The sequence below is a fragment of the Oncorhynchus gorbuscha genome, linkage group LG08 (genome assembly GCF_021184085.1).
Source record: "Oncorhynchus gorbuscha isolate QuinsamMale2020 ecotype Even-year linkage group LG08, OgorEven_v1.0, whole genome shotgun sequence".
NCBI classification, from domain to species: Eukaryota; Metazoa; Chordata; class Actinopteri; order Salmoniformes; family Salmonidae; genus Oncorhynchus; species Oncorhynchus gorbuscha.
The window spans coordinates 54,355,416-54,381,789 of record NC_060180.1 but is presented as its reverse complement, the minus strand read 5'-3'; the positions used below and the strand labels follow the sequence as shown (position 1 = coordinate 54,381,789).

The 26,374-nt window shown below is 43.8% G+C and overlaps 1 protein-coding gene across 1 annotated transcript in view; it reads left to right on the top strand.

The window, feature by feature from the left end:
• Positions 1 to 26,374, top strand: part of LOC124041838 (cadherin-18-like) — an 82,087-nt gene that overhangs the window by 43,097 nt on the left and 12,616 nt on the right. Inside the window, exons 3-8 of the mRNA XM_046359901.1 lie at positions 8,995 to 9,289; positions 9,747 to 9,866; positions 21,582 to 21,749; positions 22,229 to 22,416; positions 22,719 to 22,972; positions 23,621 to 23,757. Coding sequence (XP_046215857.1) covers positions 8,995 to 9,289; positions 9,747 to 9,866; positions 21,582 to 21,749; positions 22,229 to 22,416; positions 22,719 to 22,972; positions 23,621 to 23,757 — 1,162 coding nt within the window. The remainder of the gene's footprint in view (positions 1 to 8,994; positions 9,290 to 9,746; positions 9,867 to 21,581; positions 21,750 to 22,228; positions 22,417 to 22,718; positions 22,973 to 23,620; positions 23,758 to 26,374) is intronic.

The window sequence follows — 26,374 nt, the reverse complement described above, 5'->3', positions numbered from 1 at the left end:
CACGACAAGACAAAGACATCTGAAGTGCTATGCCATCTTGGAAAATAATGACCGGGGTATGGTAGTAGGTGTCAGGCGCCCCGATTTGGGCCTGACCTAGAAAACGGTTATACTTTTCACGGCTTCAGATGTGTCAGCGTGATGAAAGGATGAAAAATGGCCACATGTATCTGAATTTTCTCAACTCTGCTCTGCTGTGACTAATTAGCTATACAACCTTCTCCTACATCACAGAGACTATATATACCTAGCTGTTCTCGGTATAGGCTAGACATGTACTGCACACTGAGTGTTGAAACTACACTTTCCTCTGATTTAGATAACAAGGTTACAGCCCCAGTCCACATACATCCCAACCTCTTATCAATCAATGGGATTGACGTGTAGAGGTGGTGTTGGTGCAGCGGAGGCCAGAGATGGTTGATATAGTTGCACACCGTTAATACTACCAAGTCTCTCAGGCAGCAGTGCCATCACCTCTCACTACAATCTTAATAATAAATAGTTCCAAAAGGGTTCTTCGGCTGTCCCCATAGGCAAACACTTTTTGGTTCCAGGTAAAACCCTTAAAAGTGTTCAACCTGGAACCCAAAAGTGTTCTTCAAAGGGTTCTCCTATGGGGACAGCCGAAGATCCCTTATTGGTTCTAGATTGCACCTTTTTTCTAAGAGTGTAGAGTTAGATAATATGATTAAATATCCCTTATCAGACCTCAGAGACAAATATTACATAAAATCTTTCACCCCGGCTCACTAATACCAAGACTGGGTATAAAACAATTATTGTCTGTGAGCTCTTGCTGCAGCATAAAAATTGACCTTTCCATCAGCGTGCCTCATGTAATTTGTGGTTAGCAGAGGGGGTAGATTCCTGATTTAATCAGTCGGCGGGTTCTTGGAGCGTAGTCAGTTTATCAGCCTCTGTACAAGCCTATACCAGTGAACTTGGCTCCATGGGAATTTAGTGAGTGGATAGCTGCCAGTGTATGGGAAGACAGTTTTGTGTCATTATTTAAGAGCATTCTAAATGGCATCATTGTGTAATTCAATGAAATCCTACAAAAGAAATGTGTAGGCTATGTAAAGTTTGCAAACTAGGCTATTGCCTCCCTGTGCATACACACTTCTTATTCCAAAGACTGCTTCTAAAACTGGAAGTATCTACAGTATGCCTGTGAAAGTCTATAAATGGATGTAGTAGTGGAGGGATTTTACAGTGAAATCTTGCAGTATAGCAACTGAGCCTATTTATCCTCCCTGTAGATATAAACTCAGCAAAACAAGAAACATCCTCTCACCAAACCTTTTTTAGTTAAAAAATATATATTTGTATGAACATAACAAGATTCAACCACTGAGCCATGAACTGAACAAGTTCCACAGACATGTGTTAACAGAAATGGAATAATGTGTCCCCGAACAAGGGGGGGGGGGGGGGGGGGGTTAAAATCAAAAGCAACTGTCAGTAACTGGTGTGGCCACCAGCTGCATTAAGTACTGCAGTGCATCTCCTCCTCATGGACTACACCGGATTTGCCAGTTTTTGCTGTGAGATGTTACCCCACTCTTCCACCAAGGCACCTGCAAGTTCACAGACATTTCTGTGGGGAATGGCCCTAGACCTCACCCTCCAATCCAACAGGTCCCAGATGTGCTCAATGGGATTGAGATCCGGGCTTTTTTGCTGGCCGTGGCAGAACACTGACATTCCTGTCTTGCAGGAAATCACACACAGAATGAGCAGTGTGGCGGCATTGTCATGCCGGAGGATCATGTCAGGATGAGCCTGCAGGAAGGTTACCACATGAGGGAGGAGGATGTCTTCCCTGTAACGCACAGCATTCAGATTGCCTGAAATGACAACAAGCTCAGTCCGATGATGCTGTGACACACTGCCCCAGACCATGACAGATCCTCCACCTCCAAATCGATCCCGCTCCAGAGTACAGACCTCGGTGTGACGCTCATTCCTTCGACGATAAACGCAAATCCAACCATCACCCCTGGTGAGACAAAACCGCGACTCGCCTGTGAAGAGCACTTTTTGCCAGACCTGTCTGATCCAGCGACGGTGGGGTTATGCCCATAGGCGACATTGTTGCTGGTGATGTCTGGTGAGACCCTGCCTTACAACAACAGGCCTAAAAGTCCTCAGTCCAGCCTCTCTCAGCCTATTGGGGACAGTCTGAGCACTGATGGAGGTATTGTGCATTTCTGGTGTATCTCATTCAGTTGTTGTTGCCATCCTGTACCTGTCCAGCAGGTGTGATTTTCGGATGTACCGATCCTGTGCAGGTGTTGTTACACGTGGTCTGCCACAGCGAGGACAATCAGCTCTCTGTCCTGTCTCCCTGTAGCGCTGTCTTAGGTGTCTAACAGTACGGATATTACAATTTATTGCCCTGGCCACATCTGCAGTCCTCATGCCCCCTTGCAGCATGCCTAAGGCACATTCACGCAGATGAGCAGGGACCCTGGGCATCTTGATTTTGGTGTTTTTCAGAGTCAGTAGAAAGGTGTGTCCTAAGTGTCCTAAGTTTTCATACCTGTGACCTTAATTGCCTACAGTCTGTAAGGTGTTAGTGTATTAATGACCGTTCCACAGGTGCATGTTCATTAATTGTTTATGGTTCATTGAATAAGCAAGGAAATAGTGTTAAAACCCTTTACAATGAAGATCTATGAGGTTATTTGTATTTTTACGAATTATCTTTGGAAGACAGGGTCCTGAAAAAGGGACGTTTCTGTTTTTGCTGAGTTTAGCATTTTCCCTTATGTGAAATTCTATGAAGTAAAGGCGTGCCAAGCACAATAACTCATTCTTACACCAAGAGTGACAAAAAACTCACCATATGGAAAAAGTGGACAGCAGACACACAGGCTGCTTGCATATCGTGAAATCAGATCATGCTCTGCATCCATTCTGCAACCAGACCCCTGGTGATATATTACCAAAGTGGATAGTTCCATATATTTATTTATCTATTTATCTGTTTGGGGTTTTTCCCCCATGGCTCTTTTTATCCTTTCATCTCTTTGATAATGCAGGGCCTAGGGTAAGCATCAGTCATGAGCTGTACTCCCATTACCCTGCTAGTGAATAAAGGCACCATAGCGAAAGATAAATGAATGCTACTCTCTCACTGCAGGCAGCGGTGTTCTGTGAGTGAGAGCAGTATTCTGAGCCAGTGTAAATGCTTGCGCCAGCCCAACCTTCCTGAGAAAGCCAAGGTTATCATCACAGTAGTTCCACCAACTTCCACTGAATGATATTGGCCTTGGATTCTTATGTACAGTATATTACACCTACTGCGTACTACGCAATAACATTTATTATTGTGTCGTAGCCTATTACACTGTGTTTTGGAGTGTCCTAAGAGGACAATATAGTCCACTACTTAACGCACATGTTGTACATTTGGTGCTTTATGAGTCTTGGACACCCTCCATATGATTCTGTAGCAAACAGGGTTGCTGCTTGTACCCTCTTCAGGCATGTGAGGCGGTGTGGAGGTGAACACTGTCTTTGCTAATTGCTCTCTGCTAAGGGATTACACTCACTGCCAAGAATTAAGAGCAGCGTGTGTGTGTGTGTGTGTGTGTGTGTGTGTGTGTGTGTGTGTGTGTGTGTGTGTGTGTGTGTGTGTGTGTGTGTGTGTGTGTGTGTGTGTGTGTGTGTGTGTGTGTGTGTGTGTGTGTGTGTGTGTGTGTGTGTGTGTGTGTGTGTTTAACTATACTTGTGGGGACCAGAGGGTTCGTTTTAGGGTTAGGAGCTTGGGTTAGGGTTAGATTTTTGGTTTACAGTAAGGGTACGGGTTAGAGTTAGCTTTAGGGTTAGGGGTTAGCTAAAATAGGATTTTGAACGTGACTGAATTGTGTGTCCCCACTAGGTTCGTTGTATAAGACTGTGTGTGTGTGTGCGCGTCTGAAGGGTTGAAGGTGGAGGCAATAAAAACCATACACTGAGGAATGTATAAAATACAGCTTTATGATTGTAACTGCCAACAGTTGCTGGCTTTATTCGTCATTCAGGACATTTCCCCTCAGTGTCTATAGAGAAAATAGCATTCTGCCAAAGAGCAAACACTTGAATTCATAATAGGATAACTGACTTGGCTGGCCAGTTGTGTTGTTATACAGATGATGCAAGCCAGCTCCAACAGTGTTGGTGCTGTCAAGAGATTCACAGCTTTTCTTTAATGGTTTGTTATCCATCATTCACTTTCATCCTTACAGAACCACCCTCAGCATCAGCACCACAGCTGTCTGGAAACATGGAGGCTTGGGTGCATCCCAATAATCTCTCCTTCCTCCTGATGTGTGCACTTGTTCACTACTCCCCCAAAATTTAAAAGCATTGGATTGATGAAGGCATTGGCTAGAGGGAGTTTCCATAGACCAGCATTTTTTTTAATGCATGAAGGCAAGTGAATAACAAGCGATTATTGCGATTCAACCCATGTTCTTAAGAAGTGGTGTATTGATATGAATGGAGAAGTCATACTCTGGTTGATATATTTATGAGATTCTATCAGATCCATTTTAAAGCTAATGGGGGGGGGGTGTTTTACACCTCTCTCAAACAACCTTCCACACCACTTGACTTGTTTAAGACTTTGTAAAAAGCCATGTGCCAGGCACGCAGGCACAACCCCAAAATATTCAGACGACACGTCAACAAGGAACAACAGATTTAATTTGCAATGATGCAACTCGGTGTAGCACAACTAATCTGGATAGAGCTGGATTAACCGGTTTGTGTGTTCACACATTGCATTGGCTTTGTTCTGCTAGGCTACGAAAGGGGATACATCAGTACCAAAATGTCAAGGCAGTTAGAAACACTGTTCTTCTTGTTCTCGACGTTTTACATCAGAGTTGACACAGCATTTTTATATAGATCAGTATCATATGATACCCCAATGATTTAGCCTCGCTAAAAGAGTGTGGATTTTCTTTGCATCAAAAATTATGCATGATTTGTTTTTAGATAATGACGTACGCTGCGAGTCGGGAAGCAAGTTCAGAGAGTGAATACATTTAATAAATAAACACATAACACAAACAGCGCACTGACATGGAACAGAAACAGAAACGACGACGACTTGGGAAGAAACCAAAAGGAGTGACACATAAAGGGCAGGTAATCAATGAGGTGATGGAGTCCAGGTGAATGTCATGATCTGCCTAACCCTGGTGACAGGTGTGCGCCGTAACGAGCAGCCTAGTGACCTAGAGGCCGGAGAGGGAGCACACATGACAGTACCCCCTCCCTGAAACCCGGCTCTGGGTGGAGGACACTGACCAAGATGACGATCCCGGGGGATCAGGAGCGGACTGGTCACCTCTGCTAAGGCGCGGGAACCTGTCGATCCGGCTGAGGCACGGGAGTATGACGACCTAGAGCGCCGGAGAGAGAGCATACATGACAGTACCCCCTCCCCGGAGCGTTCAGCTCCAGCCGCAGGACACCAACCACAGGGACGATCCCGCGGATCCGGAGCGGACCGGTCGCCTCCGCTGAGGCGCAGAAACCTGATAAACCAGCTGAGGAGGGAACCTGATGAGCCGGCTGAGACCTCCCCGTTTGCCTCGGCCGAGGCACGGGAACCTGCCTATCGAACTCACTCCAAACCGGCTGAGGCCTCCCAGGTAGGTCCGGCTCCAACACCCGGACTCAACATCACCCCCGACACAAAAAATAAATACACTCCCCGATGCGTCCCTTTGTTGAGGCGTCATTCTGTAACGATGTACACTGCAAATTGGGAAGCAATTTCAGGCACTGAATACATTTAATAAATAAATGTAACACAAAGAGCACACCGACATGGAACGAAAACAGAAACAATGACAACTGGGGAAGAAACCAAAGGGAGTGACACATTAAGGGCAGGTAATCAACGAAGTGATGGAGTCCAGGTGAATGTCATTATGCTCGTAATGCTGGTGACAGGTGTGCGCCCTAACGAGCTGCCTGGTGACCTAGAGGCAGGAGAGCTGTATCAGCTGTACAGCAGAGACTTTCCCATTCAGGATTTGTATGAATTAGTAATGTCTACACAACAGATTTTTTTTTAACCTCTGAACACTAAAATGGCATATAGTGATAGATTTATGCAGCTATGTGCGATTTAAGTGAATGCAAAAACAGTCGGGTATGCAGGCTACTTGTACACTAAGGGTGGGTTGCACCAACATGGATTAACTCTTAAATTGGGTTAAATCAAGGTTTATCTATTAATCTTGTTGCACCAAATGTTAAACAAAGATTTAAATGAATCCTAGTTCAATTAAATCGTTCCTCTAATCTAAATTTAGTCTTCACTTCATTAATTTTAAGCCTGTTGCTCAAAGAATGTCTGTAACGGTTTTCTTGCGGTGAAGGAGAGGCGGACCAAAATTCAGCCTGGTTTCTATTCAAGGTTCTTTAATAAAGACTCTACACATGAACAAACTAACAAAACAAGAAACGTGAAAACACAAAACAGCCCTATCTGGTGCAAACACAGAGACAGGAGCAATCACCCACCAAAACCAACACCAAACAGGCTACCTAAATATGGTTCCCAATCAGAGACAATGACTAACACCTGCCTCTGATTGAGAACCATATCAGGCCAAACACAGAAACAGACAAACTAGACACACAACAGAATGCCCACTCAGATCACACCCTGACCAAACAAAACATAGAAACATACAAAGCAAACTATGGTCAGGGTGTGACAATGTCACAAAAAAATACATACATTTACATTGGAGATTAATTCTAAACTGCTACTTGAGGTGGTTTAACTGATCAAATGGCAGTATATCTTCTGTGGAGAGACCAAAACAACCGAGTTCTTCAGAGTTTATGATAATTAACTCATTATTAGTAGGCTATTTACGTGCCCATTTTGTACAACAATTGAATTGGGGCTTATGATATGTCCAGCCTTGGTACGAAAGATGATGTTATGCAACATGTTGTAACGAGCCTGATAATGGTAACATTGTAGTATAGTATCAATCAAATGTATTTATAAAGCCCTTCTTACATCAGCTGATGTCACAAAGTGCTGTACATAAACCCAGCCTAAAACCACAAACAATGCAGGTGTAGAGGCACGGTGGCTAGGAAAAACTCCCTAGAAAGGCCAGAACCTAGGAAGAAACCTAGAGAGGAACCAGGCTATGAGGGTTGACCAGTCCTCTTCTGGCTGTCCCGGGTGGAGATCATAACAGAACATGGCCAAGATGTTCAAATGTTCATAGATGTAGTAATAATCACAGTGGTTGTCGAGGGTGCAAGAGAGAGAGAGAGAGAGAGAGAGAGAGAGAGAGAGAGAGAGAGAAGAAATACTCCCGATATACCCTAGCCCCCTACACATAAACTACTGCAGCATAAATACTGGAGGCTGAGATAGGAGGGGTCGTACGATGATACCCCTGGACAGGGCCGAACAGGCAGGATGTAACCCCACTCACTTTGCCAAAGCACAGCCCCCACACCACTAGAGGGATATCTTCAACCAAACACTTACCATCCTGAAACAAAGCTGACTACAGCTGAACAAAAAATGTATGGGTCAAGTTGTCCGTCATCATCATAGGGGTTATGGAGAGGGGCAAACTGCTGGGGAATCCTCTTCTCTTTTAATCCGGTATTTTTATCCTCCAGTTCAGTACTGAATTCCTCCATCAGCTCCGACAAGAGTTTTTTTCATAAGCGGAGAAATGTGAACTTATTTGACGTGCAATGGTCATGTGGTTAGTGGACAAATAATAAAATGGCACAGTAACGTTAAGTAATGACAATAATTAATAATATCGTATGCTAGCTAGCTTGGTTTATAAACTAGCTAGCTACAGTAGCTAACGTTAACTAACACATTTATTTTCTGTCTAGCACTGGCAAATAACAGATTTTATTTCAAATCAGCCATCACATGAGAACCTTTCAAGATGGAGATGCAGTAGTTCAATCATCACATTGTTATTATTTTATCAAGGAACAGCAACATTTGTGACCTCATTTGTCAAGTAGGCTAGCTACTTTGTTTCAACTCACAAAATACTTCATATATTTTTTTCTTTTTTCTTTTTTTTTCTTTATTTAACCAGGTAGGCTAGTCGAGAACAAGTTCTCATTTACAACTGCTACCAGGCCAAGATAAAGCATAGCAGTGTGAACAGACAACACAGAGTTACACATGGAGTAAACAATTAACAAGTCAATAACACAGTAGAAAAAAATTAAGTCTATATACATTGTGTGCAAAAGGCATGAGGAGGTAGGCAAATAATACAATTTTTGCAGATTAACACTGGAGTGATAAATGATCAGATGGTCATGTACAGGTAGAGATACTGGTGTGCAAAAGAGCAGAAAAGTAAATAAATATAAACAGTATGGGGATGAGGTAGGTAAATTGGGTCGGCTATTTACAGATGGACTATGTACAGCTGCAGCGATCGGTTAGCTGCTCAGATAGCAGATGTTTGAAGTTGGTGAGGGAGATAAAAGTCTCCAACTTCAGCGATTTTTGCAAAGAATAATTTTGCACGCCCAATTTTTCAGTTTTTGATTTGTTAAAAAAGTTTGAAATATCCAATAAATGTCGTTCCACTTCATGATTGTGTCCCACTTGTTGTTGATTCTTCACAAAAAAATATTTATGTTTGAAGCCTGAAATGTGGCAAAAGGTCGCAAAGTTCAAGGGGGCCGAATACTTTCGCAAGGCACTGTATATAATGTAAAATAACGCTATTAACCGGTTCCCATGCTTTTAACATAATGGTTCTGTTCCGGAACAGTATGGATCATTTTCCTTCCAGGTTCCGTTTCTGTTCATTGAAAAATTCCTTATTTTCCAGGTAATTGTTTCTGTTCCCTGAACCGGTTCCAACACATGGTCAACCATGGTGGTGAAATCCATGGGTATAGTTTTCTATGTTCAAATGAGTATTGTTATATCTGTGTGTAAAAATTCTGTAATTTCCTTCCCAGCTGCACTCCAACTCAGACAAAGGAGACGGCTCCGTCAGATACTTGCTGACGGGAGAGGGCGCTGGCACTATATTTGTCATCAATGAGGTCACAGGGGACATCCATGCCAGCAAGAGCCTGGACCGGGAGAAGAAGGGACATTATGTCTTACATGCCCAGGCCATCGATCGTTCGACCAATAGATCTCTAGAGCCTGAGTCCGAATTCATTATCAAGGTCCAGGATGTCAACGACAATGCACCCAAGTTTCCAGATGGCCCATTTGCTGCTGCTGTTCCCGAGATGGCCGATGTTGGTAAGGCAGAATACTGTCAACATATTTTTTAAATGCTGGGTGCACCTGGCTGTAGGGAGCTGGCTTTGTACCCTGACTGTGAGAGCAGTCACATCATTAGCTGGGTCATCAGTATTGCTACAGATGCCTACTGCATCCAGAGGCAGTCAGGCATTAATGCACAACTCTGTAAATGGATTTTGACAGTCCTGATAAATGGGTTTGGATTAATTGGGAGATAACAGATTTCGGCCTCACTTTATGCGATACAGAAACACTCTGTGGTATTTTTAGATTTGCATGTAGTTTTACTATAAGACAACCATGACAATATAGTGAGTTGTGCTACAGTATGCCATTGTAGTTTTTACAGTGATCATGGCACGTTGTACTTGTACTATCTGTGCGTTCGTGTGGTTGTAGTTAAATGGGTTTTGTTTGGAAATACACTACTGATATAACCTTTCCTTCCATGCAGGCACATCAGTGTTTCAGCTCACAGCCACAGACGCAGACGACCCCACCTATGGGAACAGTGCCAAGATTGTGTATAGCATACTACAGGGACAGCCTTACTTCTCTGTAGATCCCAAAACCGGTGAGACGCCTGCCTTCTACTTAACATTCACTGCAATATAACGCTGCATGTGTGAATTGCTTCTGCCAAGTGAAAATAGCTTTGTTCTACAGTATATGTTTTATTAGATGTTGATTGTTGTAATCAGGCTGTTAAACTGTGAAAGGGGCCAAAGTGCCTCATGATGATGTTTAATGACACAGCTGATTACAGAGGCAATAAGCTCGAATTGGGTCTAGTTTTAGAGAAGGCTGCAGTACTATATGTGTTCAATAAATTACATAGTAGAGGGAAAAAGACAGCAATAGTGTTCCTCGGTCTTAAAAAGAGATACCTGCCAACTGTTCTGTATTCTAGCATTCTTAATCCCCCTCTCGCTCATTGTATAAAGGCTCTCAGACATTTTGTTCTTTGCTTTGAAGACATAAGAGAAATAAAAAAGCCTTGAATAACTTTGACAAAACATCCACCCTTGACAAATGCACAACATTACCAAAAGTATATGGACACCTGCTCGTCGAACATGTTATTCCAAAATCATGGGCATTAAATGGAGTTGGTCCCACCTTTGCTTCTATAACATCATCTAGGCTTTCCACTAGATGTTGTAACGTTGCTGCGGGGACTTGCTTCCATTCAGCCACGAGAGGATTAGTGAGGTTGGGTGCTGATGTTGGGCAATTAGGCCTGACTTGCAGTTGGCATTCCAATTCACCCCAAAGGTGTTCGATAGGGTTGAAGTCAGGGCTCTGTGCAGGCCAGTCAAGTTCTTCCACACCGATCTCCAAAAACTATTTCTGTATGGATCTCGCTTTGTGAAACATGCTGAAACAGGAAAGGGCCTTCCCCAAAGTGTTGCCAAAACGTTGGACGCACAGAATTGTCTTCAATGTCAGTGTATGCTTCAGTAAGGCCATTCTACTTCCAATGTTTGTCTATGGAGATTGCATGGTTGTGTTTGCGATTGTATACCCCTGTCAGCAATGGGTGTGGCTGAAATAGCCAAATCCACTAATTTGAAGGAGTGTCCACATAGTTTTGTACATAAAGTGTACGTATTCTGTGAGGATGCTTTTCAAAGGATTCCAGTAAATGTAATATTAAAACATTTTATTTCACCTTTATTTTATCAGGTAGACATACTGAGATCAATGTTTATTTTACAGTTGAGCCCTGAATTACAGATAATACAGAAATACACACATCTAAATACAAATATGAAATGCAAGCAAAAATACAAACAAACACATTCGTCACTATTACGGTCCTCAATCAACTTTCTGAATTGCCCTAGAAGCACCAAAACATCAAATTGAAGAACATTTTGAAGATTGTTCCACAAATACGGTGTAAAAAACTAAAGGCTGATGTACCTAACTTAGTAGAGACCAAAGGAATTGAATCCCTAAGACTGTGTAATAACAATAGATTAGATTAGAAATAGCTAAATGTTTATGTGTCTGTGGTGTGTGTCTGTATGCAGTACATCCTGATCCTGGGTCCCATGTGGCTCCTTGCAACGAAAGGATTGTGGCTTTGATTCACGTGTGGAGCTAGTATGAAATATTGATGCACTTACTACTTTAAGATGCTCCGGATAAGTGTGTGTTACAGTGATATGAACACCTAAAGAGAACAAGGAATAAATATAGACATAAGTTATTTTCTGTGCTTCAACAGTCAATGTGTGTTGAGAAGGCAGAGTGAATCTGGCAGTGAGACTGTATTATATGCCATCTGTCAATACTCAAGATGATAGTCCTAGCCATGTTCCCGTCACATATGCTCAAGTGCTATTGACACCCATCAACCCAATGTGCCATGAATGTAACCAAGCACTGGTATAACCACTATGATGGGTCCAGTTTTGTCATCTTAAAAGTATGTTTTATCGATGTCCATGTTGCACTGCTTAGCTACTTGAGTGAGTGGTTCTGATTTGGTTTGAGGCATAGATGTGAAGTAGCCTGGCTGGATTGTGGCCATGCCAGCTTCAGTGCATACTGGGCCATAGCCATGGCAATGCCAGCTGTTCCTGCCTCTCTCCAGCAGCTTATTGGGGCCCCATCAGCAGGAGACCCGGTCACTCAGCCCACAATCAGAGCAGAATCAGAGCTGCCTCTACACTACAATCATCTGTCTGTGATCAGGGAGTGAGGTGTTCAGCTCCTGACCAGTGATTATCACTGACATGCAGAAAAGCACACATGCACACCCCTATGTATGCATGCGCGCACAAACACACAGACACACACACACACACACACACACACATTTACAAAAATGGTTCCTTTTCAGACATAGCTAATCATAACCATTACAAAAAGCAATATTTGGACGTAGTGAGCATGCAAATGAAACATGAATCCTTCCTTATGTATAATCGACCCATATCGACCCAAAAAGCTAGATTGTTAGCATAGTCAATCTGACATGGATTGGGAGGTTGAATAAAAGGCCTGAGACGATATGATACTAAAACAGCATGAACAGTTTACCTGTATCTTCCAATAGACAACAAAAGTCTGGCATGTAATATTGACCGGTGTAAATAAAGGACCCAGAGGAATATTTCACAATAAGACCTGCATTTAATGGCATTGATTACCCATCCCTAATCTGACTAACATAATTACAGTAAGCTACCGGTGTTTCCTCCATTATACTCCTGTTTTATAGTTACATAGACAGCAGTGGTGGAAAAAGTATCCAATGGTCATACTTGAGTAAAAATATAGATACCTTAATAGAAAGTTACTCAAGTAAAAGTAAAAGTCACACAGTAAAATAATACTTGAGTAAAAGTATTTGGTTCTAAATATACTTAAGCATCAAAACTAAATGTAATTACTAAAATATACTTAAGTATCAAAAGTTAAAGAAGTTTAAATCATTTCAAATTCCTTCTGTTAAGCAAAGCAGGCCACACCATTTTATTGTTTTGAAGATGTATGGATTGCCAGGGGCACACTCTAACACTCAGACATCATTTACAAAATATGTTTTTGTGTTTAGTCAGTCTCCTACCAGATCAGAGGCAGAAGGGGTGACCATGTGTTGTCTTGATAAGTGCGTGAATTGGACCATTTTTCTGTCCTGGTAAGCAATCAAAATGTAATGAGTACTTTTGGGTGTCAGGTAAAATGTACGGAGTAAAAAGTACATTATTTTCTTTAAGAATGTGGTGTAGTAAAAATAAATGTCAAAAATATAAATAGTCAAATAAATTACAGATACCCCTAAAAATGACTTCAGTAGTACTTTACACCACTGGTAGACAGTAAGGAGGACAGCAACTTTCCCGTTTGCCTTTTAAGTAGGAAAGGTTTTTTGTTTGTTTTCACGCAGTCAGGGGATACCGTCCATTCCACGTACTGCTAGGCTGATACGTGTATACATTTTAAAGTGAGCAGGGATTATACAACCTTTAACATTTGATCAATTGAAGGAATTGCCAGCTGTTCTTTTGGATTTGATTGATATTTACATTTTCACTGTCAGTCTTCTCTAATAATATGAGGTTCATTCACCACCCACCCCCTCCAATGAAGCTAGCCATCTGGCAAAGCATTATAGCCAAAAATCTCCAGAAGATGCTGTAAGGAACAAATGGCAAATGCCTGACAGTTTGTATGTAATATTATGTTATTTTATCAGATTGCACTAGAATACTTATTAGCAAATGTCAGCTTTGCATCAATCATTGGTATTGTTCTTACTGTATATCGAACAACATACCTGAACTCTGATTTGCCTTGGCTAAATAAGCAGAGTAGGCATTGTCTACTCTTCAGAGGATCCAGAGGAGAAGAGACTTGTAGTACAGTAGTTTGGCTGTGCCTCAGAGAGGCAAAGGGACTACAGTATTGGCTGTGCATCAAAGAGAGGCAAAGGGACTACAGTATTGGCTGTGCCTCAGAGAGGCAAAGGGACTACAGTATTGGCTGTGCCTCAAAGAGAGGCAAAGGGACTACAGTATTGGCTGTGCCTCAAAGAGAGGCAAAGGGACTACAGTATTGGCTGTGCATCAAAGAGAGGCAAAGGGACTACAGTATTGGCTGTGCCTCAGAGAGGCAAAGGGACTACAGTATTGGCTGTGCCTCAGAGAGGCAAAGGGACTACAGTATTGGCTGTGCATCAAAGAGAGGCAAAGGGACTACAGTATTGGCTGTGCCTCAGAGAGGCAAAGGGACTACAGTATTGGCTGTGCCTCAGAGAGGCAAAGGGACTACAGTATTGGCTGTGCCTCAGAGAGGCAAAGGGACTACAGTATTGGCTGTGCCTCAGAGAGGCAAAGGGACTACAGAGGCAAAGGGGATTGGCTGTGCCTCAGAGAGGCAAAGGGACTACAGTATTGGCTGTGCCTCAGAGAGGCAAAGGGACTACAGTATTGGCTGTGCCTCAGAGAGGCAAAGGGACTACAGTATTGGCTGTGCCTCAGAGAGGCAAAGGGACTACAGTATTGGCTGTGCCTCAGAGAGGCAAAGGGACTACAGTATTGGCTGTGCCTCAGAGAGGCAAAGGAACTACAGTATTGGCTGTGCCTCAGAGAGGCAAAGGGACTACAGTATTGGCTGTGCCTCAGAGAGGCAAAGGGACTACAGTATTGGCTGTCCCTTTGAGAGTCCCTGGGTCAAGAGCAAAGTCAAAGACATCACATCACCCACTCTGGCTGGTCCTGAGAGCTGAGGGGAAATGACTGGGGAATCCCAAGGTCAATTGGAAAGCAAACAGCACAACAACATGGCCCTAACAGCCTTTTATCCCTTGTCACAGTGGCACTACATTATTCCTAGTGATGGGGGGGGGGGGATAAGCACATTTACATATCTTAATAATATTTTTTATGATATATCGTATCATGTCGTTTTGACAATATCGCAATATTATTTTTGCACGAGTACCTGCACCAAAACATATTTTTCCTTCATAGCTTGTTCTCCAACTTATTTTTTAAAAGGGAGCCAGGACTCCCGGGTGGCGCAGTGGTCTAGGGCACTGCACCGCAGTGCTAGCTGTGCCACCAGAGACTCTGGGTTCGCGCCAAGGCTCTGTTGCAGCCGGTCGTGACCAGGAGGTCCGTGGAGCGACGCACAATTGGCCTAGCGTCGTCCGGATTAGGGAGGGTTTGGCCGGTAGGGATATCCTTGTCTCATTGCGCACTAGCGACTCCTGTGGCGGGCCGGGCACAGTGCACGCTAACCAGGTCACCAGGTGCACAGTGTTTCCTCCAACACATTGGTGCGGCTTGGTTGGGTTGTGTTTCGGAGGATGCATGGCATTCAACCTTCGTCTCTCCCGAGCCTGTACAGGAGTTTTAGCGATGAGACAAGATAATAACTACTAACAATTGGATACCACGAAAAGGGGGTAAAATTCAACAACAAAAAATAGGGAGCCAGTTTGTTTTCAGCACTTTTATTTCCATGACTGATCAAAATTCTCATGGCCCTATCTTGTCCCTCTACAGCATATAAACATATAAACTCACAGTATTGTATTACAATACAATATCTCAAATTCTGAGAATCACAATACATATTGTATTGGCACTGAATCGTTGATCATATCATATCATATCATGAGGTCCCTGGCAATTCCCAGCACTAATTGTTCCCATATAATGAGAATGGAAGCTGAACAAATTGGTTATATGGTAATGCCTTAACCTGGACAGAATGAGAATGGAGAGAGACTGGAGTATAATCCATTTGCTGAATTCTGTTATTTGGTCGGGCTAAATTCAGCGTATTCATGTTCAGACAATTTTTGTTCTTCTTCCACTGGCTGAATACTGAGAGGCTTTTAAGCATTATTGTGGTTTTGGTGTGTTGACAGCTGAACTTACTTGTCCAGGCAGGTGGTTTGTGGCCACAATGTGTTTGGTGCAATCTCTATGACATTCTCTGGGGCGGAACACTTCTCTGTATTCATTTGTTCTGGCAGGTTGAGCTATCTGTTAGCATGTTTTTCTTTCTCTCATTTTCTCACCATTCATTCATTCGTTCATTCATTCGTTCATTCATTCATTCATTCATTCACTTCTTCATTCATTCATTCATTCATTCATTCACTTCTTCATTCATTCATTCATTAAAGTACAGCAAGTCATTTGTTGAGAATTCAGCGACAGAGTGTTTTAGTTTCTGAAAGGAAAACAACCCTGTGAATTGGTGCCCATAAGATACACCATAGCATTGGCAAGGTTTTCTAAAAAACGTTTATTTGTTTTGTTACAATATACAGTAATTTAACTGTAGCCTTGGGAGGCTGTATTTCAGTGCCTTCATGGTTGTATAAGTATACTGATAAAAAGCATGAGCTGGCGCACACCCCAAAAACGCTGGTCGAGGTGCTGACTAACGGCGAGTAAACTGTATACTATAGAAATAAATTATAGTGTGCGACTCTCTTTTACAAGCTCCCAGTAATTTATGTGGTAAACCACCAACATGGGCTCCTGAGTGGCGCACCGGTCTAAGGCTCTACATCTCAGTGCTAGAGGCATCACTACAGACCCTGGTTTGTTTCCAGACTGTATCACAACCAGCCGTGATTGGTAGTCCAATAGGGCTACGCACAATGCATGGTTAGGGTTTGACTGAGGCAGGCCGTCATTGTAAATAAGAATTTGTTCTTAACTGACTTGCCTAGTTAAATAAAAAAGACCAAGGTTAGCCTACAAGTACATACTTCTAGACAAGCTCCCAGTCATTTATTGGGTAAAACACCAACGTTTCAGCATCACTGTGGCCTCTCCAGGGTAATGTCATGAATGCTTGAACCAGGTTATGTAGACAAACAGTGCAATTAGTGCACCCAGTGACAATAATGAGGGGTGTGTCATTGTTACATTTTTTTTCATTCTCATCACCATAGTAAGACAATAGTTTACAGCTTGTTGAATATATTAGGCTATTGTTATCATACTGCTACATTGTTTCCATTTCATTTCATCTTTGTAACTTGTGATCTTTTGATTGAAGCGTAATGCATATTAAGCATCATCAACAATTATCGTGCATTACGGTTGAACCAAAAGATTACATGTAACAAAGATGAAATGGAAACATTGAAATATGTAATATGTATGTTAAATTAAATAATCGGTATGTAAATAATAATGTAAGTTGATCGAATTACTATGTACAATATCTAATTATGTTGCAATTTGATAACAATAACCTAATATATTCAACATTCTGTAAATGTTGTCTTTTATCAGTTACGTTGTTTTCATTCACATCACCCTAATGACTATGACACACCCCTCACTATTGTCTACATAACCTGGTTCAAGCGTTCATGACATTACCCCTGAAGAAGGCACAGTGATTGTAACGGTGTTCGTCAGTTGAAGGAGAAGTGGACCAAAATGCAGCGTGGTGGTTACTCATGTTCTTTAATGAAGAATCGACGATACATGAAATAACTATAATATACAAAAAAAAAAAACGAAACGCGAAACCTATTACAGCCTATCTGGTGAACACTAACACAGAGACAGGAACAATCACCCACAAAATACACAGTGAAACCCAGGCTACCTAAATATGGTTCCCAATCAGAGACAACGAGAATCACCTGACTCTGATTGAGAACCGCCTCAGGCAGCCAAGCCTATGCTAGACACACCCCTAATCAGCCACAATCCCAAAGCCTACAAAAAAACAATACGACAACACAACAAACCCATGTCACACCCTGGCCTGAACAAATAATTAAAGAAAACACAAAATACTAAGACCAAGGCGTGACAGAACCCCCCCCCCCCCCCCCAAGGTGCGGACTCCCGGACGCACCTCAAAACCATAGGGAGGGTCCGGGTCCGGGTGGGCGTCTGTCCATGGTGGCGGCTCCGGCTCGGGACGTGGACCCCACTCCATTAATGTCTTAGTTCCTCCCCCTTGCGTCCTGGGATAGTCCACCCTCGCCGCCGACCATGGCCTAGTAGTCCTCACCCAGAACCCCACTGGACTGAGGGGCAGCTCGTGACTGAGGGGCAGCTCGGGACTGAGGGGTAGCTCGGGACTGAGGGGAAGCTCGGGACTGAGGGGAAGCCCGGGACTGAGGGGAAGCTCGGGACTGAAGGGAAGCCCGGGACTGAGGGGAAGCCCGGGACTGAGGGGAAGCCCGGGACTGAGGGGAAGCCTGGGACTGAGGGGAAGCCCAGTACTGAGAGGAAGCCCAGTACTGAGAAGAAGCCCAGTACTGAGAGGAAGCTCTGGCAGGTAGTTGGCTCCGGCAGATCCTGGCTGGCTGGCAGATCTGGAAGAGTCTGGTTGACTGGCAGATCTGGAAGAGTCTGGTTGACTGGCAGATCTGGTTGACTGGCAGATCTGGAAGAATCTGGTTGACTGGCAGATCTGAAAGATCATGGCTGACTGGTGGATGTAGCTGCTCTGGCTGCTCCATGCAGACTGGCAGCTCTGGCTGCTCCATGTAGACTGGCAGCTCTGGCTGCTCTATGCAGACTGACAGCTATGGCTGCTCTATGCAGACTGACAGCTCTGGCTGCTCCATGCAGACTGGCAGCTCTGGCTGCTCCCACAGACTGGCTGCTCTGGCTGCTCCATGCAGACTGGCAGCTCTGGCTGCTCCATGCAGACAGGGAGCTCTGGCTGCTCCATGCAGACTGGCAGCTCTGGCTGCTCCATGCAGACTGGCAGCTCTGGCTGCTCCATGCAGACTGGCAGCTCTGGCTGCTCCATGCAGACTGGCAGCTCTGGCTGCTCCATGCAGACTGGCAGCTCTGGCTGCTCCATGCAGTCTGACAGCTCAGGCTGCTCCATGCAGACTGGCAGCTCAGGCTGCGCTGAACAGGCGGGAGGCTCCGACAGCGCTAGAGAGAAGGATGGCTCAGGAAGCTCTGAACAGGCGGGAGGCTCCGACAGCACTGGAGAGGAGAAAGGCTCTGGCTGCGCTGAACAGGCGAGGCGCACTGAAGGCCTGGTGCGTGGTGCTAGAACTGGTGGTACTGGATCGAGGACACGCATAGGAAGCCTGGTGCGGGGGAGCTGCCACCAGAGGACTGGTGTGTGGAGGTGGCACTGGATAGACCGGACCGTGCAGGCGCACTGGAGCTCTTGAGCACCGAGCCTGCCCAACCTTACCTGGCTCGATGCCCACTCTAGCCCGGCCAATACGAAGAGCTGGTATGTACCGCACCGGGCTATGCACCCGCACCGGAGACACCGTGCGCTCCATAGCATAACACGGTGCCTGCCCGGTCTCTCTAGCCCCCCGGTAAGCACAGGGAGTTTGCGCAGGTCTCCTACCTGGCATAGCCATACTCCCTGTAAGCCCCCCCCCCCCAATACATTGTTGGGGCTGACTCTCAGGCTTCCATCCACGTCGTCGTGTTGCCTCTTCCTACCAGCGCCTCTCCGCTTTCGTTGCCTCCAGTTCTTCTTTGGGGCGTCGATATTCACCAGTTCGTGCCCAGGGTCCTTTTCCGTCCAATATCTCCTCCCAAGTCCAGAAGTCCTTTGATCGCTGCTCCTCACGATTAACAGGGGGAGATGGCTCAGGTCTGAACCCTGACTCTGCCACACTCTCCCTGAGCCACCCCCCAATACATTTTTGGGGCTGACTTTCGAGTTCCCTTGCCAACCGTGTTCCCTCATAACGTCGGCTCCTCTCTCCGGCTGCCTCTGCTCTCCTAAGTGCCTCCACCTGTTCCCATGGGAGGCGATCTCTTCCAGCCAATATCTCCTGCCAAGTGTAACAACCCTTGCCATCCAAAACGTCTTCCCATGTCCATTCCTCCTTTCGCTGCTTCTGCTCTCGGTCCACTCGGTCCGGGTGTGGTGGGTGATTCTGTAACGGCGTTCGTCAGTTGAAGGAGAAGCGGACCAAAATGCAGCGTGGTGGTTACTCATGTTCTTTAATGAAGAATCGATGATATATGAAATAACTATAATATACAAAAAAACAACAAACGAAATGCGAAACCTATACAGCCTATCTGGTGAACACTAACACAGAGACAGGAACAATCACCCACAAAATACACAGTGAAACCCAGGCTACCTAAATATGGTTCCCAATCAGAGACAACGAGAATCACCTGACTCTGATTGAGAACCGCCTCAGGCAGCCAAGCCTATGCTAGACACACCCCTAATCAGCCACAATCCCAATGCCTACAAAAAAAACAATACGACAACACAATAAACCCATGTCACACCCTGGCCTGAACAAATAATTAAAGAAAACACAAAATACTAAGACCAAGGCTTGACAGTGATGCTGAAACGTTGGTGGTTCACCCAATAAATGACTGGGAGCTTGTCGATAAGTATGTACTTGTAGGCTAACCTTGGTCTTTTGAAGTGTGGATACATAGGGTAAAAAGCAGACTGATGTAACCGCTACAAAATGTGAAGGACAATCAAATAAGTTATAAGGACTCATTCATACATTGGAGTGAAGCCATTTCACTCAGGTGATCTAAAATGTTATCTCCTTTCTGTTCTGAGTAAACGTATCCTGCTCTTTGTCTGTCCATTGAATTTCACTGTACTCGTTGACAAGACATACTGTACTAATTATCCTGATAAACATATAGGGCACAGAACCAACCACTGGTTAATCCACACATTCATTGATTCAATGTGTGGGGGATGGGTTGACTCATATTTTCAATTAAGTTTATCACATCTCAAAAAGCTTGGGAAATAACCTTCTTTGAGATGAGTCGTCTTACTGTAATCCATGTGATCCCAATAACTGACAAATGCCTGAGTGTTCCAGAATAACTAGTTAACCCCCACAGTGTGACACCACCCGCAGTTAACTATGGTATGTCAGACCCTGTGTTCTTCCGTTTAGTGGTGGTTGTTCCAGACAATGTTCCACCGAGGACACCTTGCTTTCAGTACTGAGTGAGCTATGTCCTGGCTGTTGTCCCCTTGGCCTTCCTCTTGTACAGGTGCACAATGTACAGTATGGTCAATCTGTTCTCTTTTCCTTCTAGCCCTTGTTCAGTCTTCAGGGTGAGATTAGGGCAGATGGGATTCTCCTTGGTAACGCTGTGAAGCGAATAATGCGGCATAGCAGTGCCTCTGGCCAGAGCATGGTGTTTAGGTGCGGGTCTAGCTGAAGGGAGAGGAGGTAGGAGAGGAGGGGATGGCAAGCTGATAGTTCAGAGAGGGGTAAGCCAAGCTTGCTTATGTGTTAGCATATCAAATGGGGTAATGAACCAGCACAGGGGTGAAGCATGGGGATGGAGACATTAGGTTTTTTTTGATGAACATTGTATTAAAGCTGGTTGTAATTATGGCTGAATTTAGAAACCCTTTATGAATGATTTATTAATGTGAAGTGATACTCAATTTGAAGAAATCAATGTTCCTTCTCCTGTACAACAAGTCAGACTTTCTTTTTCCTGCCTTCAACCTGAATGAAAGTGACCGGCATCTTATCCATCCAAGATTGGAATTGGAATAATGCTGTTGAGGAAGAAAATCTCTGATTGTCCACAGCTGCTAGACCCTGGCTGTGACCCCACTATCCGAGAGGTGTCTCAGGGAGAGATGGGATATGCAAAAAACGAATGTACAATTCATACATGCGTATTCATACACGTGTGAAACAGGACAAATACAACAAGCACCCACCAAATTATTATTATTGTTATTATCATCAATACATACAGTATCTACTCTAACAGACAATGTTTATTTATGGTTATTTGTGTGATATAATGAGCATTCTTGTCTTATCATTACCCAGGTGTCATCAGGACAGCCCTATCCAACATGGACAGAGAGGCCAGGGAACGGTACTCTGTGGTGGTCCAAGCCAAAGACATGGCCGGCTCGGTGGGTGGGTTGTCAGGCTCCACCACCATCAATGTCACACTGACAGACGTCAATGACAATCCTCCTAAATTCCCCCAGAGTATGTAGACAGACGTCTTACTGTTTGTTTTTCTACCTCACTGTTTGTCCTTACAGATGGATTCTCTGCTGTAATAAAACACAATATTGATATAGCGCTATATCGAACGCTATATAGGAGTTTAACACACAAAGATGCTTGTACCGTGAGTAATGTACGATTATAAGTAGAATCATATAATCAGGGATTCTGTTGATGTGTAATGCACAGCCAAATGTTACTTCTAAAGTTGTAGCCTATAATCAATGTTTTGCCAATGTGGGTGTGGCTATAAGTGATACAAACATGATGTAGTGTGTAGATGATCTTTGAATTGCAAGCAGGCAGAAAATGTGATTCATTAACCAATGTATTCACATTTACAGCTAGCTGGTATGCATAAACAGTAGGCTAAATATTCCTCTATCTACTCATAAATGCTTTATCATACATGCTAAGATAATAACCCCTTGCTTATTCATGTGCTCCTCCCATTAAAGAAAACTACCAGCTGTACGTTCCAGAGTCTGCTCAGATTGGAAAAGCTGTGGGTAAAATTAAAGCCAACGATGAAGATTTGGGCGTCAATGCAGAGATGAGGTACAGCATAACCAATGCAGAGGGGAAGGCCATGTTCTCCATCACTACAGACACTGACCAGAAGGAAGGCATCATATCACTAAGACTGGTACAGTACAGTGCTCCCCTTCATTCCATCACAACAACAACACCTGTGCTTATGGTTCATATAATAGTCCCCTTTTTTAAAGATGGATATCAAATCAGTGAAAAAAAAATATTTGGATATCCTGGGAAATCAGATAATATGGTAATTACATAATTGCCTAATAAATTTGCCAGGAGGTAACCAAATGTTAAATAATATTAGTAAGTACCCATTGTTACCACGTACCTTCTCAAATACTAGCAGAAACGGGACAAAAAAAGCACTACTTTGAAAAGAGGATTGCTTTCCGGTTTCCTCCGCAGCCTTTGAACTATGAGAAGAGGAAAGTCCACACGCTTCACATAGAAGGACTGAACACACACCGGGACCCACGCTTCTCCCACCTGGGCGCCTTCAAAGACACCACCACCCTCCGGATCATCATTGGAGACGTGGATGAGCCGCCTGTCTTTTCCATAGACTATTACATCATGGATGTATACGAGAACTCCCCCGTGGGAACAGAGGTCGGCACTGTGACGGCTCAGGACCCTGACAGTACCAAAAGCCCTGTAAGGTAAATTACATGCATGTGGCTGACATTTTGTGGGCATTTAAAACACTATCACAAGAACCCAAGTGTAATGAACACGAGGGGAGACAGAGAGCTGGTTTCAAACGCAGGGCGCAGCAGGTGTTAATTGCAAAGGACCACAGGAGGAGGCAGAAGGTCATACACAGAGGGTCCAAAAGGGCAACAGTACAGGCAGGGAAAAGGCTAGTAACGTAGTCCGGGAGATCAGGCAATATGTAGATAACAGGAAGTCCAATAAGGAAAAGGTGTCGTTAGTGAGGAAGGCAAAAACTATCATACACGGGATGCGTAAATCACGGGAAAAACAGCACCCCGAAAGATGTGTGTCACAAAACAAATAATACCTCACAGTGATGGGGTGCAAAGAACTGAACTAAATAGTGCTTGATAATGACATACAGGTGTGTGAACTGGTGATTGGGATCTGGAGAGTGAGCTGCTGAGTTCAGGGGATCTAGGTGGATGAGGGTGTGAGTTGGAAGCAGACGTTACACAAAGCTTCTACCTATGCATGTTGAAAGTCAGATATGTTTTGAACGAGAGATACAACAGCATCATCTGATTTTTAATTCAATTAAATTCAAATAACTTAATTCATTCTATTTTAATTGTTCCCTCTGCTACATGTAGGTATTTTATAGACCACAGTGAAGAGGAGCAGGTGTATTTCACCATTGGTTTGAATAATGGGGTGATCAAAACCACCCGGAGTCTGGACAGAGAGGATGTGGCCTGGCACAACATCACTGTGATGGCATCAGAGGTTGGTAAGTACCATAATACACAGAGGATCATCTTCCCTTATTTCTCTTTCAAATAACATTACTTTATCATGGCTTTCAAAATGGAGGATAAATATGCTCATGACCCTGCTTGAATGCATTAACGATGTCACTTTAATAATATGTATCAGTATTAAACACATGGCTTACCAAAATGAACAGCCAGCAGTGGCTTCTGGGATTGATGCCGGGGCTGCGTGTAACATCATAGTGTGATGCTGAAGGTGGTCGGGTCAATCATTTTTTTCTTTTCCCTCTCTTTTTCCACTGATGCTTATCTAAGCAATTACCCTTTCCTTTACCCTTTTCCGCACAATACTGTTCAGCTAATGGACTGAACTAGCAACTGATAAATGTCAGCTGACACTGTGCTGATGATGTTAAGTCACCATAATTAATGGGAAAACCAGTCCGCACCTTTCTGGAGACTGTTGTATGTTAATGAGGGATTCATGACTTACATAAACACTATACATATAGTGCATAGTGTACAGTGCCTTCATAGTGTACAGTGCCCTCAAAAAAATATTCATACCTATTGACTTATTCCACATTTTGTTGTGTTACAGCCTGAATTCAAACTGGATTAAATAGATTCTCTCACCCATCAATACACAATACCTCATAATGATTAATTGAAAACAGGGTTATAGAAATGTTTGCAAATTTATTAAAAATGAAGTACAGAAATATCAAATTAACTTTCTGGGTAAGTCTATAAGAGCTTTGCACACCTGGATTGTACAAAACAAATCTTCAATCTCTGTCAAGTTGGTTGTTGATCATTGCTAGACAGGGATTTTCAAGTCTTGCCATAGATTTTCAAGCCGATATAAGTCAAAACCTTGTGTTTTAGGTTATATTACTCCTGGTGGCGGGCAGGCGCATGCACGCTGACCCGTGTCGCCAGTTGTATGGCGTTTCCTTCGACACATTGGTGTGGCTGACTTCCAGGTTGTGATTCGCCTCTCCCGAGTCCGTACGAGGGCAGCGATGCGACAACTACCAATTGGATATCACAAAATTGGGGAGAAAGGGGGGGGGAGTACACAAAAATTATTTGAAAAAAATTGTTCTACAGCTGCACCATTGAGAGCATCTTGACCAGTTGCATCACCGCCTGGCATGGCAAGTGCTCAGCATCCGACCGTAAGGTGCTATAGAGGGGAGTGCGTATGGCCAACTTTCCTGCCATCCAGGACCTATGTACTAGGCGGTGTCAGAGGAAGGCCCAAGAAATTGTCAAAGACTCCAGTCACCCAAGTCATAGACTGTTTTCTCTGCTACCGCATGGCAAGCGGTACCAGAGCGCCAAATCTAGGTCCAAGAGGCTCCTAGCGACCCACTTCGAGAACATCCGGTGAAATTGCAGTGAGAAATTCAAAATACAAAATCTGTACTATTGAACAGTCATGAATATTCAAGTGTCATACATCATGTAAAAGCATTTAAAAGCTTAACTTCTTGTTAATCCAGCCGCTTTGTCGCTTTACGGCAAAAGCATACCATGCGATTATCTGAGGACAGCGCCCGCGTACAAAAGCATTAAAAACATTTTCCAAACCAGCAGAGGCGTCACAAAAGTCAGAAATAGCGATAAAATAAATAACTTACCTTTGAAGATCTTCATCTGTTTGCAATGCCAAGGGTCCAAGCTATAAAACAAATGGTAGTTTTTTTCGATATCCCCCAAAAAGTCATTTAGTTGGCGTGCTTGATTCAGTAATCCACCTGTTCCACTCGTTCAAAATGCATACAAAAGTTACCAATAAACTTCGTCCAAATAAGTCAAACAACATTTCTAATCAATCCTCAGGTACCCTAATATGTAAATAAATGATACAATTTAAGACAGAGAATAGTGTGTTCATTATCGGAGATAAATAAGGAAGTGCGAGCCCTCATGCACGTGCGCCAGAAGACTACAGTCAAAATGAGAGCCACCTTGAGAAACTACAAATTCTAACAAATTTTTCAAAAAACAAGCCTAAAACCCTTCAGATGTTTTTATTTTTTATTTTACCCCCTTTTCTCCCCAATTTCGTCGTATCCAATTGTTAGTAGTTACTGTCTTGTCTCATCACTACAACTCCCATACGGGCTTGGGAGAGACGAAGGTCGAAAGCCATGCGTCCTCCGAAACACAACCCAACCAAGCCGCATTGCTTCTTAACACAGCGTGCATCTAACCTGGAAGCCAGCCGCACCAATGTGTCAGAGGAAACACCGTGCACCTGGCGATCTGGTTAGCGCGCACTGCGCCTGGCCCGCCACAGGGGTCACTAGTGCGCAATGGGTCAATCTGGCAGGATTTCCTTTGATAGACAGGCATTTCAATGGGTGGTCACCTCAACAACAACAAAATTCTGGATGGATTCTCCTCAGGTTTTTTCCTGCCATATCAGTTCTGTTATACTAACAGTTTTAGAATTAGAGTGTTTTCTATCCAATACTTCCAATTATGCATATCCTAGCTTCTGGGCCTGAGTAACAGGCAGTTTACTTTGGGCATGTCAGTCATCCGAATTTCCGAATACTGCCCCCTATCCCTGACAGCTTCTACCCCCAAGCCATAAGACTGCTGAACAATTAATCAAATGGC